The sequence below is a fragment of the Balaenoptera physalus genome (assembly GCF_965194825.1).
Source record: "Balaenoptera physalus genome assembly, chromosome: 2".
Lineage (NCBI taxonomy): Eukaryota > Metazoa > Chordata > Mammalia > Artiodactyla > Balaenopteridae > Balaenoptera > Balaenoptera physalus.
This window is the reverse complement of record NC_138883.1, coordinates 150,827,838-150,844,296: the sequence shown is the minus strand read 5'-3', so window position 1 is coordinate 150,844,296 and position 16,459 is coordinate 150,827,838. Positions and strand designations below refer to the sequence as shown.

The window sequence follows — 16,459 nt, the reverse complement described above, 5'->3', positions numbered from 1 at the left end:
TATTTGAAATTGATTTATATTTTTTTAAGGATTTCTTTGAGTGTCCCAGAAGACCTAAATAAATATTTAATTATGAAACAAACATTTCGGGTATATGTGAAAAGAATTGTTTAGAAACAGAACTAAGAGAACTATACTCTCCCAAGTAGTTAATAAGGTTAATAAAACTTTTTGAGGTGGTGCTTTGACAGATGGAATTAACCAGGTCTGCTAGCAGAGAGACCACTAAGTAGGCAGGTGGGCCCTCTGATTTCATCTCTTTGTTTTTTCATGTAAAGAGAAAATGAAATCAAATCAGGAAAATGACTCCTTTTGTTCAGCTCGTTAAAGCTTTGTGAAAGCTGCCTCTGACCACTATCAGGTTGTCACATTACTAGGTCTTATGCCAGGAAATATTTTGCTTTGACAGTAGATCTATTCCCCCCTTGCCTATTTGTCTTCACAACCTAGAGACCTACCTTTATGCCAAGAAACAACAGTTTGTATGGTTGTAAGTCTTAAAATAGTTTTGGTTTCTTGAACAAGTAATGAAAAAGTTATTTTGTTATTTATTGGAACTGTTGTCAATCATACTCATATTCATCATCATACTCTAAGTCTTATTTCAGATTCAGATATTTGATAATAAAGTTAATTTTAATGCAAATTTTAATGCTTTGTATCTCTGTACAGCTTGCTTAATGAGGTGCGTATCAGTAACCCCTTCTGTTGGCAACTTTTACAGTTGTTGGACTTTTTTTTTTTCTTATTAGTTATCTATTTTATACATATTAGTGTATATATGTCAATCCTAATCTCCCAATTCATCCCACCTCCACCCCACCACCACTCCCCACTTTCCCCCCCTTGGTGTCCATACGTTTGTTCTCTACATCTGTGTCTCTACTTCTGCCTTGCACACCGGTTCATCTGTACCATTTTTCTAGATTCCACATATATATGTTAATATACGATATTTGTTTTTCTCTTTCTTCGTTCACTCTGTATGACCGTCTCTAGGTCCATCCACATCTCTACAAATGACCCAGTTTTGTTCCTTTTTATGGCTGAGTAATATTCCATTGTGTATATGTACCACCTCTTCTTTATCCATTCGTCTGTCGATGGGCATTTAGGTTGCTTCCAGGACCTGGCTATTGTAAATAGTGCTGCAGTTAGCATTAGGGTGCATGTGTCTTTTTGAATTACGGGTTTTTTCTGTTGGCAACTTTTCCAGTTGTTGGACTTTTTTTTTAAAAACAAGTGTGTCAGGTCAGTAATAAAGAGATATAGTCGTGTGATGTAAAGATTACTTGTTTATAGATAGGATGCATGGGTCAGATCAGGACCACTGTTCTGTTGTATAAGCTACTGCCATGGCTACCTTTTTAACCTTTTATTATACAACATTTCAAACATACAAAAGTAGACAGGGTCGAATCATGAACCCTCATTCTCCTCTTCTGGGAAGAACAGTTGTGAACCCCCATGTCTCTGCCCCACATCATGGTGTTTCCCCTGTAAGTATTTCAATATGCAGCTCTGAAAGGTAGGCTCACTTTTATTATTATTATTATTAAACATAACCACAATATCATCACATCTAAGAAAATACAGGAATTCTTTAATGCTGTCAAATATCCCGTCACTGTTGCTTCCCTGATTGTCTTTGGTTTCAGTTTATTTGAATCAGATAAAGCCATATAAACAAAATAAAGCCATAGTTTGGCCAATATGTGTATCTTGTCTCCTTTTGTGTTGAAGAAGCCAAGGCTACTCGTCCAGGAATTGCGAGCTTCGCTGAACCCCTTGGCATGCCTCTGTGCTTGTGTTTGCTGCAAGTTTGTAATAAGATCACGTCCTGGGTTTGTTGTTTGTTTTGCAAGACTTCTTCCTATCTGGTAATGGTGCTGTTTCTATTATAAGGTACATAATTTCTGACTGTCTGAAAAAATATAGGTAGTATATATAATAAAGGACTCGTAGTTGATTTTTTTTATCTTTTGGGTATCATATCTTGTTTTCAACCAAACTTTTTTTCCTTTGGTAATCTTAAAAATCAAGTTAACAGTGGTAAAATGCATCTACACCCCATTCTGTGACTGTCAGTCTGGGTACCAATCTATATTTTCTGGACTTTACAATTTAACACGTTGCAAATGATTACAGTTTAACATATTTGTCATTCATCCTACATTGTGGAAAACATTGATCTCTGTGAAACTGATTTAATTTGTTTCAAGCATTTCCCTGTTAGTAGTTTACATTTCCAAACGTGTCTTATAGCATTTCAGTGATTTTGTGCTTTTGTGGTTGATGATATTATACATTTGACAATAGGACGAGATCACCTTTGACCATCAGACTATTTCATTATCAAGGGTTTTGAGAATTTATCATAAGCAGGTTATTAAGAATAAGGAGTGCCGTTATGGAAACTAAAAACCTACATGGTTACCTGGTGAGACAAGAACAGTTAGCTTTTACATTTCTTTATCTGGCACTTGGATACTATGTGTTTTCAGAAGCAGCCTGAAAAATCTGGGTTAAATCAACTTCTTTATCTTGTGAAACAATGTAGTTTACAGTGAAAAGAGGGAACGCCTAAAGCCACACCTGGATGTCTGAGAATCCTGGTTCTGATACTCATAATATGAAATCATGAAAACTATTATCCCTTCTGAGCCAGAGTTACTTCATAAGCCATTTGGGAAAATCAAGTGAGATACTGTATGTGAAGTTCAGTGTCCAGCTTCTGAGCTGAGTGAATGCTTTGCAGAGGCTGCTTTGCATACTTGTGCCCTGGTTAGATTGTTTTTGGTTTCTTTGGTTCAGAATTGTGAAGGGATTCCTTTTAAATGAATTATTGTTTATTTCTCCTAACAGCTGTTTTCCTGGAACAGAATGAAATTAATGGGGCTGGTCAAAAATCATATATATATATATATATATATATATATAAATTTGGGATTCATCAATCCCAAATTGGAGTTCTATTAATTTTGTAATTTTCTGTTTTTAAAAAATAACTTTCTGAACATGAGTGGGTTTGGATATGTTAGCATTTAGTTTCTAAGTCTTAGGGTATTATCATGGTTACCAAATTAGTGTGAAGAAGAAACCTATTAAAAAACAAGTATTATTTCTTGGGTGCGTAAGGTGGAAATTATGGGCAAATTTCTTTAAACTACTTAGACTCCAGAGGGATAGACATATGTCCTGGAAAACTTGAAGATTTTAAAACTGCTTAGTAATATCATTTTAGAATTAATTACACTGCACATCAAGTTACCAATTTACTGTCTGTTGTTTTACAGCATCCTACAGCTAGCATTAAACTTCTCCCAGTGGAGCCACAAAGTAAACAGCTCATGACTTCTGATCAGGACGCTAAGGTCGTGGCTGAACCTCAGGGCCAGCGAGTCCAGGAAGGCAAAGACAGCGCTCATCTGGTGAGTGGTCGTCCAAGGCCAGCATTGGCCTGGTGTACCTCTCTTCTCTTCTGATAACAGATCCTACAGTACGCTCGGAACACTAGCATATCTTATGCTGAAATATAGGTGTTATATTCTGAGTAAACTTAGGGGTTGCTTAGTAGAGGAAATTAGAAGTTTCAAAGTGATAGAGAAAACAAATGTCACTTATAGCTCTGAATACTTAAAGCTTTGGATTTAAAATCACCAAGAAAAATGCAGTGATTTGTAAATAGTTTAATAACATTATAGTGATTGTAGTGGTATTTATTTAAAGAGTTAATTAGAATTATGTAAGTTTTAAATTTTGAGTGCATTTGTTTATTGTAAGATTTTTATCATGTCAAGCAATAATATTTAAAGTTTCTAAATGATATTGGGAAAAGTAGGTTTTCTTAATTTTCCCTGTGGAAGCTACAAGGAATTTTACTTATGGTGTTCAGTCAAAATTTCAAAATATTTTAAATTTCAAGGCTCCTACATCATTTTGAATATCTCGTTGAATTTCTTTGTCATGTAAAAATTTGCTTTTCTCAGTGGGTTTTGTTTTGCTAAATTACTGTGGTTTGAAAATATGTTTCTTTACACTGTTGTGATGGTGTGTTTGGTGTTTTTGATTTTACAGATGAATGGTCCCATATCTCAAACCACTTCTCAGACAAGCTCCATCCCAGCTTTGAGTCAGGTAATTCAGTTCAGAGATTAATCACAGCTGAGGCTCACAGATATTGCCTTACAACAAATATTAATTGTAAAAAAATTAGAAAATGTCAGTGTTCCCCAAAAAGAGAGTGGGGGAAACCACCACCTGGGTACACTATATGTCAGTACTGTATATCCTTTTCTGGCTTGTGTATGTGTGTATGTGTATAGTTCTACAGGCAACAGTGTGCCATGTGTATTAATTTAATTTCATGTATTCCTCACAGTGTTTTTAATGGTTCACTGATCATCTATTGTATGTGTATGATTAACTTTACATTTTAATAGCCTGTGTTCCGTAAAGCACAAAAGTGATAGTAAGCTTTTACTAAGAAAATTGATTTCACATTTTAGCTGTGATTAATGAAAGAATAAGGAAATGGAGATCCACTGGTTTTTAAATCCTGCTTTACACCGTTTGCATTTGCGTATGTCAGGTGCATTTGGAGTCAGGCGCATTTAGCTTGGCAGTCCTCTAAGTGATCTCATAAATCCTACAAAATTTTAAAAGTAAGTCTTTTTTTAAAAGTAAAAGTAGGGGCTTCCCTGGTGGCGCAGTGGTTGAGAGTCTGCCTGCCAATGCAGGGCACACGGGTTCGAGCCCTGGTCTGGGAGGATCCCACATGCCGCGGAGCGACTAGGCCCGTGAGCCACAATTACTGAGCCTGCGCGTCTGGAGCCTGTGCTCCGCAACAGGAGAGGCCGCCATAGTGAGAGGCCCACGCACCGCGATGAAGAGTGGCCCCCACTTGCCACAACTGGAGAAAGCCCTCGCACAGAAACGAAGACCCAATACAGCCATAAATAAATAAATAAATAAAAAATAAAATTTAAAAAAAACTTAAAAAAAATAAAATAAAATAAAAAATAAAAAGGCAGATTCAATTCCGTGTCACCTTTATAAAAAAAGTAAAAGTAAATTTTTAAAAGTAATCTTAATAAATTTATAGTCAACCTCATCTACACCCCGAAAATGTAAGCAGCTCATGTAGAAATTAAAGGTGGGGATTGGATTGTTGATCTTTTTTTTTTTTTTTTTTTTTGAAGATTTATTGATTGATTGATTGCTATGTTGGGTCTTCGTTTCTGTGCTAGGGCTTTCTCTAGTTGCGGCAAGTGGGGGCCACTCTTCATCGCGGTGTGCGGGCCTCTCTTGTTGCGGAGCACAGGCTCCAGACGCGCAGGCTCAGCAGTTGTGGCTCACGGGCCTAGTTGCTCCGCGGCATGTGGGATCCTCCCAGACCAGGGCTCGAACCCGTGTCCCCTGCATTAGCAGGCAGATTCTCAACCACTGCGCCACCAGAGAAGCCCTGATCTTTTTTAAAAAAAAAAAAAAATTAATTAATTTATTTATTTTTGGCTGCATTGGGTCTTCATTGCTGCACGTGGGCTTTCTCTAGTTGTGGCGAGCAGGGGCTACTCTTCGTTGCAGTGAGTGGGCTTCTCACTGCGGTGGCTTCTCTTGTTGCGGAGCACGGGCTCCAGGCACGTGGGCTTCAGTAGTTGTGGCACGTGGGCTCAGTAGTTGTGGCTCACGGGCTCTAGAGCACAGGCTCAGTAGTTGTGGTGCACGGGCTTAGTTGCTCCGCGGCATGTGATATCTTCCTGGACCAGGGCTCAAACCCGTGTCCCCTGCATTGGCAGGCAGATTCTTAACCATTGTGCCACCAGGGAAGTCCCTGTTGATCTATTTTTAATAAGGGAGAATTTTAAAAAATGAGGGACCCCCTCCAAACTACTTTGTTTCATTGTTGTTATTATGTATGTAGGATTTTTTTGCATATTGTACTTTACATTGATTTTTTAAGTGAATTTTATAATATTTTAAGTACTTCAAAATCCGAATATAAGACTTATACAGAAATCGTTGATGGATTAAAATAATTGTTTTCAGATCAAATCTCCCTCTTGGTTGATTTGCGGTCCATTATAATGTTCAAACATCTTTAAAACATATTTCAGGGCATAAAACTAGATATTTGGATTCTATGGGTGGGTTTTGGTTTGGTGTTTCTTTGCTTGCTTTTTAAAATTACTTTGTGGAAAACTACTGAGAAAGACCTATGTGGAAAAGAAGTGTAACACTTTAGCCAGAATTCAATATTTCATTTCTGTGGCGAAATAATTTGCAACTAGTACTGCCTACACATGCTTTGTCATTTTAAAGGGTCAAGGTACTACAATAGAATATTATATGACTAGTTTTTGGTCCAATCCTGCAACCCAGTACCCCTGCAACCCAGAGACCCCAGTCTCTTGGGCAGAACACATCTCTGACACCTGGTATTGTAAATGTGCATATACTATTTATCAGTTTTTCAAGGTATTGCACACTTTAGGTTTTCATAGGATCATTAAATACTAGAGCTGGAAGGGACCATAAGAGACTGTCTGGGCTCACAACATGTGTGTTTTTAACACTTTAAAACAAACTTGCATTTTATAGAAAATAAAAGTCTTGTTAAAGAGTACATACATTTTTATGAAGTTGTAATCAATATATATATATTTCACCTCATGTTTTCCCCCATAGCAGATTTCATCTATATATCCCCTTGTACTTGCCCTGTAGTATTTTCTTTATGTTGATTTGCCGTCACTTCTTTAGCCGTTGGGTTTTTGGGTACATTTATTTAACCTGTTTCTCTCTTTCCTGCTATTACAAATGGCATTGCTTTGAACATTTTTCTAACCAGCGTTATCATGGTGCACCTAAGTGTGTGGGTGCTGTAGTTGGTTTGGTGGCTCTGAGTGCTGATCCTCAGTGGTCTGCAGTTGTATGATTGGAAGGTGAATGTACTTAGTGGTCTAATTTAGGAACCATTCTCTTTAAGGTTTAGTGTTCCCCCCAAAGTTGGATGCAGTGTAAGTAGGAGGAAAATGGCCATAGTGATCCCAAAATAAATGTCTGGATAATTCAGGAGCAGGTTTGCATTTTTCCATTGGTAATATCAATTGTTTATTATACAGCTCCCTGCTCCCTCCCCCCATAAAATACTACCCTTATTTAGTAGTGACTATTTACAAATTTAGCCAATCAGTGAGTGCCAAAAAGTGACCTTAGCTAAGGGAAACTGAGACCCAGAGAGGCTTAAGTAATTTCCCCAAGATTGCTCAGCTGTCCAGGATTTGAACCTAGGCAACCTGGCTTCAGAGCCAGCTCAAGAAGAGAACTTCCCCTTTGGCATCTGTTATTTCCTTTAGAAAGAGAAACAACAAGTAGAAAGTAATACCAGAGACAGAACCTAGCTCTTGTCAGCCATTTGGGAACTATTTGCATTGGCTCTAAGTGGTTGAAATTAATTTGGAATAGAGCTAGAGGATTTTAGGTGGGGAATAGCATGACTTATATTTTAAGAAGATTATTTTGACCTCATTGTATTAATAGAATGTATTGTAGTGAGCCAAGTATAGAAGCAAAGAAACCAAATTAAAAAGCTGTTAAGTAAGGTGAGAAATGATGGTGGCTTAGACTAAGAATGAATGGATTTCAGATTTACTCTGGAGGTGGATTCAATGGCACCAGGTGAGAAATGATGGTGGCTTAGACTAAGAATGAATGGATTTCAGATTTACTCTGGAGGTGGATTCAATGGCACCATTTATGGATTGGATTTAGGGGTTAGGGTGAGGGAAAAGTAAATCAAGGATAGTTGAGCAACTTAATGGATGGTGGTTTCATTTATTTTGAGATGAAAGAAACTGGAGAAGGAAAGGTTTGTGGAGGGAAAATCCACCTGGTATAAATTTAAGTGAGCAGTGAAGTGGGTCATCAGTGCCAGTTGGACCTGATTAGAGAGGTTAGGGCCTGAGATGTAAATCTGGAATAAACAAATAGATTTTTTATTGTTTTTATTATACAGAAAAGAATATTAAAGCTACTATTGTTTATGTGGATTAGGTAACTGAGTTACCTAAAATTAAAAATTACAATTAAAAAGTGAGCTGCCATTTAGAATAAAATCAACTCTAATACTTTTTTTTCCTTCTGTAATTTTTTTGCCCATCTTAGAAGTTTTATGTCCTTCAAGGGCATTCTCAGTTATAACTGTTAGCTTCACTGATTCATCTTTTTCATAGTCACCTGTATTACTTCCTTATATGTATATTTGATTAAAATTTATTTAATAAATTATGTTCTGTGTTATTTTTTAAATGTTTCAAATGTGTATGCTTTGTCATGGGAGTTTTAAGACCCATTCAGGCAGGAACTATGTAATGTAGCTCGTTGATAGTTCTCTGCAAGTCATACTTTATTTAAATTGAAAAGAAATTTTGTTAACATCAACATGGCATAATTGATAATTTAGTCATTCATCCTAAAAACTTATCTTTGTGTATATCATATGTATATCTTTCTGGTACCATGGGGATTACATATAACATCCAGAAGTTATAATTATCTAATTTAAATTGCCTACTTAGTAACCTCAGTAGCATGCAGAAGCTCTTCTCTTATAAAGTTCTAACCCCCCACCCCCATTTCTGGTGTCATAAATTATATCTTATTATTATGTGCCCAATACCATAGATTTATGCTTATTTTTATTCATTTGCCTTTTAAATTCTTTGGCTTTTGTTTATCTGCTAATGTCCTTTCCCAGGGAATGTCCCTCCTTTAACATTCCAGGGAATGTCAAAAATGAAGTGAATGTCCTTCATTTTTGAAGGACAGTTTTGGTGGATAAAGAATTCTCAGTTTTTTTCTTTCAGCACTTTTCCTTCATCTCGCTGCCTTCTAGCCTGCAAGGTTTCTAATGATAAACTGGTTGATAATCTTATTGAGGATCTCTTGTACTTGATGAGTCATTTTTCTCTTGCTGTTTTTAAGATTCTTTCTTTGTCTTTTGACAGTTTAATCGTAATGTGTCTTGGTATAGGTCTCTTTGGGTTTATCCTACTTGAAGTTTGTGGAGATTTGTAAATTCATGGATTTCATCAAATTTGGGAAATTTTTGGCCATTATTTCTTCAAATATTCTCTCTTACCCTTCTTCTCTTCTCATCCTGGGACTCCCACAATGTGTACGTTAATTGTCGTGTCTTCAGATTTGCTGATTCTTTCTTCTGCCTGTCCAAGTCTGCTGTTGAGCCCCTCTAGTGAAATTTTCAATTCAGTTATTGTACTTCTCAGCTCCGGAATATTGGTTTGGTTCTTTTTTACAGTTCCTGTCTCTTTGTTGATATTCTCATTTTGTTCACGTATTGTTTTCCTGATTAACTTTAGTTCCTTGTTCATGTCTTTTCCCTAGCTCTTTGAGCATATTTAAGATGATTGTTTAAAGTCTTCATCTAGTAAGTCCCATGTCTGAGCTTTCTCAGGGACAGTTGATTTTGTTCCTTTGAATGAGCTGTGTTTTCCTGTTTCTTTGTATGCCTTGTGATTTTGTTGTTGTTGAAAACTGGGCATTTGATTACATTTGTAACGTGGTAACTTTGGACATCAGATTCGCTTCTTACCAAGGGTTTGCTGTTTGTTGTCACTGTTGTTGAAGGCTATAGTAGTCTCATGGTTTTGAGACTTTTCCAAACTATTTTTGTAAAGACTATTCCTTGTCATGTGTATTCAGTGATGTCTCTGTTCCTTTTGCTTGTGTTCAACTGAATTTTGACAGAGATTTCCTTGAATGTTGTGAGTTGAAGCAGTCAGTCAGTCCAGCACTGCCCTGCCTGGTGGCCCCCTCCTGCCCCACCCCCCCAACCCTCCCCCCAGTGAGAGGGAGTAGAGCTGCCTCTCCCAGTCTTTGTAGACTGGCTTTGTGCTGGGACAGTCCCTCACTGAGTAGCTCAACTTCCTTGGAGACTAGGGATCAGCCTGAAGTGAAAGCTGAAGGTCTTCTCAGGATGTTTTTGAGCACACATTTTGCCTGGGTGTAGCTTTCTGAATTCCCCATATACATGGCTGCTTTTGAATGTCCTAATTTCCCAGAGTTACACTCCAGCCTCTTCTAGGGGCTTCAGGTGGTTCTTGCGTGTCTCCGCGTGTCATCTTCTGCCCTGGCATGTGTGGGTTTGTAGCCAGCTTATACCTTTTATGAGCAGTGCCTGCCACTTTCCCCCCGCCTTTTTTTTTTTTTTGGCTGCACTGTGCAGTTTGCAGGATCATAGTTCCCTGACCAGGGATCAAAACCGGGCCCCAGCAGTGAAAGTGTCAAGTCCTAACCACTGGTCTGCCAGAGAATTCCCCACTTTTCCCATGTGTGTTCTGAGTTATGTGAGATAGGAGAGGCAAGTCAGTCCTTTAGGTAGCCTCCAGCTAAGACAGAACAGATGGATACACTAATTTGCAAGTAAGGTTTACCCTGCTCCCTCTGGCTCCTGGAGGGAATCTGGGACCTGGGCTGCTGCCACCCCAGACCAAGGTCACACCACACCACAATATGTTCCTGCCATGTCGAGCACAGCCTTTTCTTGATTGTTTCTTTGCTTAGTTGCTGTAAACTGTGATTGTTTTTCAGAGCTCCTACAAAGTGTGTTCAGAAACTTCTGGTTTTTTCATGATATTTCTGTGAAGGAATGAGAGCCTGGAGCTTCCTAGTTCACCAGTTTGCTTGACCTCTCATAACCTTTTTGTTTTGCTTTTCTCAATCCTACACTTGGATAATTCATTTTTTATGTTTATTTATTTTATTGAAGTACAGTTGATTTACAATATTGTGTTAGTTTCAGATGTATAGCAAAGTGATTCAGTTATACATATGTATGTATATATCTATATTCTTTTTTCTATTCTTTTCCATTATAGTTTATTATGAGATATTACTAGAATACTAGTAATCCATCTGTTAATCCCATACTCCCAATTTATCCCTCCCCACCTTTCCCCTTTGGTAACCATAAGTTTGTTTTCTATGCCTGTGAGTCTATTTCTGTTTTGTAAAATAAGTTCATTTGTATCATATTTTGGATCCCACATATAAATGATATATTTGTCTCTCTCTGACTTCTTCACTTAGTATGGTAATCTCTAGGTCCATCCATGTTGCTGCAAATGGCATTATTCCATTCTTTTTTATGGCTGAGTAGTAGTCCATTATATATATATATATATATATATGTACCACATCTTCTTATCTATTCATCTGTCGGTAGATATTTAGGTTGATTCCATATCTTGGCTATTGTAAACAGTGCCGCTTGGGGTGTGTGTGTCTTTTCGAATTAGAGCTTTTATCTTTTCCAGTTATATGCCCAGGAGTGAGATTACTGGATCATATGGTAACTCTATTTTTAGTTTTTTGAGAAACCTCCATACTGTTTTCCACAGTGGTTGCACCAATTTACATTCCCACCAACAATGTAGGAGCATTCCCTTTTCTCCACACCCTCTCCAGCATTTATTATTTGTAGGCTTTTTGATGATGGCCATTTTGACTGGTGTGAGGTGATACCTCATTGTAGTTTTGTATGTACCTGTTGGCCATCTGTATGTCTTCTTTGGAGAAATGTCTATTTAGATCTTCTGCCCATTTTTTGATTGGGCTGTTTGTTTTTTTGTTGCTGAGATGTAGGAGCTGTTTCTGTATTTTGGAAATTAAGCCCTTGTCAGTTGCATCATTTGCAAATATTTTCTCCCAGTCTGTAGGTTGTGTTTTTGTTTTGTTTATGGTTTCCTTTGCTGTGCAAAAACTTTTAAGTTTGATTAGGTCCCATTTGTTTGTTTTTGCTTTTCTTTCTTTTTTTTTTTTTAATTTTTAAAATTTATTTATTTATTTTATTTTTGGCTGCGTTGGGTCTTCGTTGCTGCATGCGGGCTTTCTCTAGTTGCGGCGAGTGGGGGATACTCTTTGTTGCAGTGCGCGGGCTTCCTCATTGCGGGGGCTGCTCTTGTTGCAGAGCACGGGCTCTAGGCGCGCAGGCTTCAGTAGTTGTAGCACGCAGGCTCAGTAGTTGTGGCTCGCGGGCTCTAGAGCACAGGCTCAGTAGTTGGGGCACACAGGCTTAGTTGCTCCGTGGCATGTGGGATCTTCCCGGACCAGGGCTCGAACTCGTGTGCCCTGCATTGGCAGGCGGATTCTTAACCACTGTGCCACCAGGGAAGCCCCCTGCTTTTATTTCTTTTGCCTTGGAAGACCAACCTAAGAAAACTGTTATGATTGAGGTCAGAGAATATTTTGCTTCTGTTCTCTTCTGGGAGTTTTATGTTGTCATGTTTTACATTTAAGTCTTTAAGCCGATTTGAGTTTTTTTGTGTGTATGGTGTGAGGGAGTGTTCTACCTTCATTAATTTAGGTGTGGCTGTCCAGCTTTCCCAACACTACTTGTTGAAGAGACTGTCTTTTCTCCATTGTATATTCTTGCCTCCTTTGTTGAAGATTAATTGTCCATAGGTGTGGGTTTATTTCTGGGCTCTCTATTCTGTTACATTGATCTGTACGTCTGTTTTTGTGCCAGTAGTATGCTGTTTTGATTACTGTAGCTTTGTAGTATTGTGTGAAGTCTGGAAGGGTTATGCCTACAGCTTTGTACTTTTTCCTCAGATTGCTTTGGCAATTCTGGGTTATTCATGGTTCCCCATAGATTTTAGGATTATTTGTTCTAGTTCTGTGAAAAATGTCATGGGTAATTCAATAGGGATCACATTAAATCTGTAGATTGCTTTGGTTAGTATGGCCATTTTAACTATATTAATTCTTCCAATCCAAGAGCATGGCATATCTTTCCTTTTCCTCGAATCATTTTTTATTTCCTTTATCAATGTTTTATAGTTCTCAGTGTATAAATCTTTCACCTCCTTGTTTAGGTTTATTCCTAGGTTTTTTTCTTTTTCTTTTTTTTTTTTGGATGCAGTTTTAAACGGGATTACTTTTTTACTTTCTGTTTCTGATATTTCATTGTTAGTGTAAAGTAATGCAACAGATTTCTGTATATTAATCTTGTATCCTGCTACCTTGCTAAATTCATTGATCACTTCTAATAGTTTTTGTGTGGAGTCTTTAGGGTTTTCTATATAGAGTATCATGTCGTCTGCATATAATGACAATTTTACCTCTTCCCTTCTGATTTGGATACTTTTTATTTATTTTTTTTTTTGCCTAATTGCTATGGTGAGGACTTCCAATACTATGTTGAATAGAAGTGGTGATAGTGGGCATCCTTGGCTTGTTTGAGAATTTAATGGGAAGGCTTTCAGCTTTTCTTTCTTTTTTTTTTTTTAATTATTTATTTTTGGCTGCGTTGGGTCTTCATTGCTACGCGGGCTTTCTCTAGTTGTGAGCTGGGGCTACTCTTCGTTGCGATTCACGGGCTTCTCATTGCCATGGCTTCTCTTGTTGTGGAGCATGGGCTCTAGGCACATGGGCTCAGTAGTTGTGGCTCCTGGGCTCTGTAGAGTGCAGGCTCAGTAGTTGTGGCGCACAGGCTTAGTTGCTCTGCAGCATGTGGGATCTTCCCAGCCCAGGGCTCAAACCCATGTCCCCTGCATTGGCAGGTGGATTCCTAACCACTGTGCCACAAGGGAAGTCCCACTTTCAGCTTTTCATCGTTTAGTGTTATGTTGGCTATGGGTTTGTCACAAGCGGCTTTTGTTATGTTGAGATATGTTCCTTCTGTACCCACTTTGGGAAGAGTTTTTATCACAAGTGGATGTTGAATTTTATCAAATGCTTTTCCTGCATCTATTGAGATGATCATGTGGTTTTTGTCTTTTGTTGATGTGGTGTATCACATTGATTGATTTGTATATGTTGAACCATCCATGTGACCTTGGAATGAATTCAACTTGATCATGGTGTGTAATCCTTTTTATGTGTTGTTGGATTTGGTTTGCTAATATCTTGTTGAGGATTTTTGCATCTTTATTTATCAAAGATGTTGGCCTGTAATTTTCTTTTTTGGTATGGTTGTTGTTTGGTTTTATTATCAGGGTGATGGTGGCTTCATAAAATGACTTTGGGAGTGTTTCTTTCTTTTCAGTCTTTTGGAAGAGTTTGAGAAGTATAGGTATAAGTTCTTCTTTGTACATTTGGTAGAATTCCCCAGAGAAGCCATCCAGTCCTGGACTTTTGTTTGCAGGGAATTTTTTTTTTTTTTTTTTTTTTTACAGATTCTATTTCACATCTAGTGATTGGTCTGTTCAAATTATGTTTCTTCTTGATTCAGTTTTGGTGGGCTGTATGTTTCTAGAAACTTGTCCATTTCTTCTGAGTTGTCCATTTTGTTGGTGTATAACTTCATAATATTTTCTTATGGTATTTTGTTAAAATACCATAAAAATCTGTGGTGTTGCTTGTTGTTTCTCCTCTTTCATTTCTTATTTTGTTTATTTGGATCCCTTCTCTTTTCTTCTTGGTGAGCTTGGCCAGAGGTTTGTTGCTTTTGTTTATCCTTTCAAAAAACCAGCTCTTGGTTTTATTGATTTTTTTCTGTTTTTTTTTTTTTTTTCTTACTCTCTTTATTTCCTCCCTCCTGCCAGCATTAGGTTCTGTTTGTTCTTTTTCTAATTCTTTAGGTGGTAGGTTAGGTTGTTTATTTGAGATTTTTCTTGTTTTTTTTTTTTTTGAGGAAGTCCTGTATCGCTATGAACTTCCCTCTTAGAACTGCTTTTTCTGCATCCCCTAGATTTTGTATGGTTGTGTTTTCATTGTCATTTGTCCCGAGGTATTTTTTTAATTTTCTCTTTGATTTCATTGTTGACCCATTGGTTGCTTAGTAGCATGTTGTTTAGTCTCCCTGTAATCGGTTTTTTCTTGTTTCTCTTTCTGTGGTTAATTTCTAGTTTCATGCCGTTGTGATCAGCAAAGATGCTTGAAGTAACTTCTATACTGTTAAATTTGTTGAGGTTTGTTTTGTACCCTAGAGAATGTTCTATGCACACTTAAAAAGAATGTGTATTCTGGGGTTTTTTTGGATGCTATGTCCAGGAAATATCAACTAAATCTAACTATTCTGATGTGTCACTCAGAATCTTCATTGCCTTATTTATTTTCTATCTGGAAGATCTATCCATTGATGTCAGTGGATTGTTAAAGTCTACTATTATTATATTCCTGTTGAATTTTCCCTTTATGTCTGTTGTATTTTTATGTATTTATGTGCTCCTATATTGGGTGCATATATGTTAACAAGTATGATATCCAATCCTTCTGTTGATGGTTTTATCATTATATAGTGTCCCGCTTTGTCTTTCTTTATGGCTTTTGTTTTAAAGTCTATTTTGTCTGATATGAGTATTGCTACCCCCACTTTCTTTTCATTTCCATTTGCATGAAATGTCTTTTTCTGTCTCCTCATTTCCAGTGCATATGTGACTTTTGCCCTAAAGTGGTCTCCTGTAGGCAGCATATTGTAGGTCCTTATTTTATTATTCGATCTGCCACTCTTTCTTTTGATTGAAACATTTAGTCCATTGACATTTAAAGTAATTATTGATTAGTATGTATTTATTGCCATTTTAAATCTTGTTTTCCAGTTAATTTTGTATTTCTTCTTTTTCCTTTTGTGGTTTGTTGGTTTTCTTTTGTATTATGCTCGAGTTGCTTTCTTTTTGGTTTTTGTGAATCTGTTGTATGTTTCTGATTTGTGGTTACCCTGGTTTTCAAGTATGTTAACCCATAACTATATCTACTTGCTTTAGACTGGTAGTCATATAAGCTCAAACACATTCTAAAAGATCTGCATTTTCTTACTCCCCTTCCCCACATTTTCTCATAACCTTTTATGTGAGAACTTTTTCCAGGTTGTCTTTGATTTAAATTGTCTTTTTAATAACATTGAACTACTGATAAATTCTTATTGCATGTAATAAGAATTCTTATACAAATATAAAACTTGATTGCTCAAACCTATAAAATGAAGATTAATGACATTCATTTAGTCTGGCAGGTGATGTTTTGCTGAAACTAAAAGCTCCTTCACCAAGTACTTGTGGTACTAGTTACTCAGAATTTCTTTGAGTTTACCACAACCTAAACTGCAGAATTTCGAGTGAATAACTTCTTACTGCTTTTGTTGATCTGTTTCTGTGGTGCACCTTGGTGTCACCTGGCCTTCACTGGGCTTGAATGAATTTATGATGTTTTAGATCCAGTTCTTTTCTCAGTAAATTAGGTTAATTTAAGTGTTGTCACATAGCACCACTGCACTCTTAAAGTTACATGCAAACATGGACATATCTTTAAAATTTTGTGTTTGCATCTTTTAATTCTTTTAGAGTGCCTGTAGATTCCCCCACTTTGAGTTGATGGTGCAGACACTGACTTGCTATTAGGATGCTTTCCCAGAGGCATGAAGAGTGGGCAGCGTGTGGGGATAGGAGAGAGTCGTTTTGCAAAATTGAGAGGGGTGGCCTTATAAAGGATGGTGAGA

The 16,459-nt window shown here is 37.3% G+C and overlaps 1 protein-coding gene across 11 annotated transcripts in view; it reads left to right on the top strand.

Annotated features, from left to right (window-relative positions):
- The window catches only part of LARP4B (La ribonucleoprotein 4B), an 87,484-nt gene that overhangs the window by 26,695 nt on the left and 44,330 nt on the right, over positions 1 to 16,459 (top strand). For 8 of the 11 annotated variants that reach the window (XR_014260693.1, XR_014260694.1, XR_014260695.1 and 5 more), the window contains exons 2-3: positions 3,297 to 3,431; positions 4,078 to 4,137. Coding sequence is in view for 5 of the 11 variants with exons in the window: in XM_082450233.1 (XP_082306359.1) it covers positions 3,351 to 3,431; positions 4,078 to 4,137 (141 nt within the window). In the remaining 6 variants the exon portion in view is untranslated. Of the gene's footprint in view, positions 1 to 3,296; positions 3,432 to 4,077; positions 4,138 to 16,459 lie in introns of those variants that run through there. The other 3 variants (XM_082450234.1, XM_082450240.1, XM_082450236.1) reach the window with 2 other exon arrangements.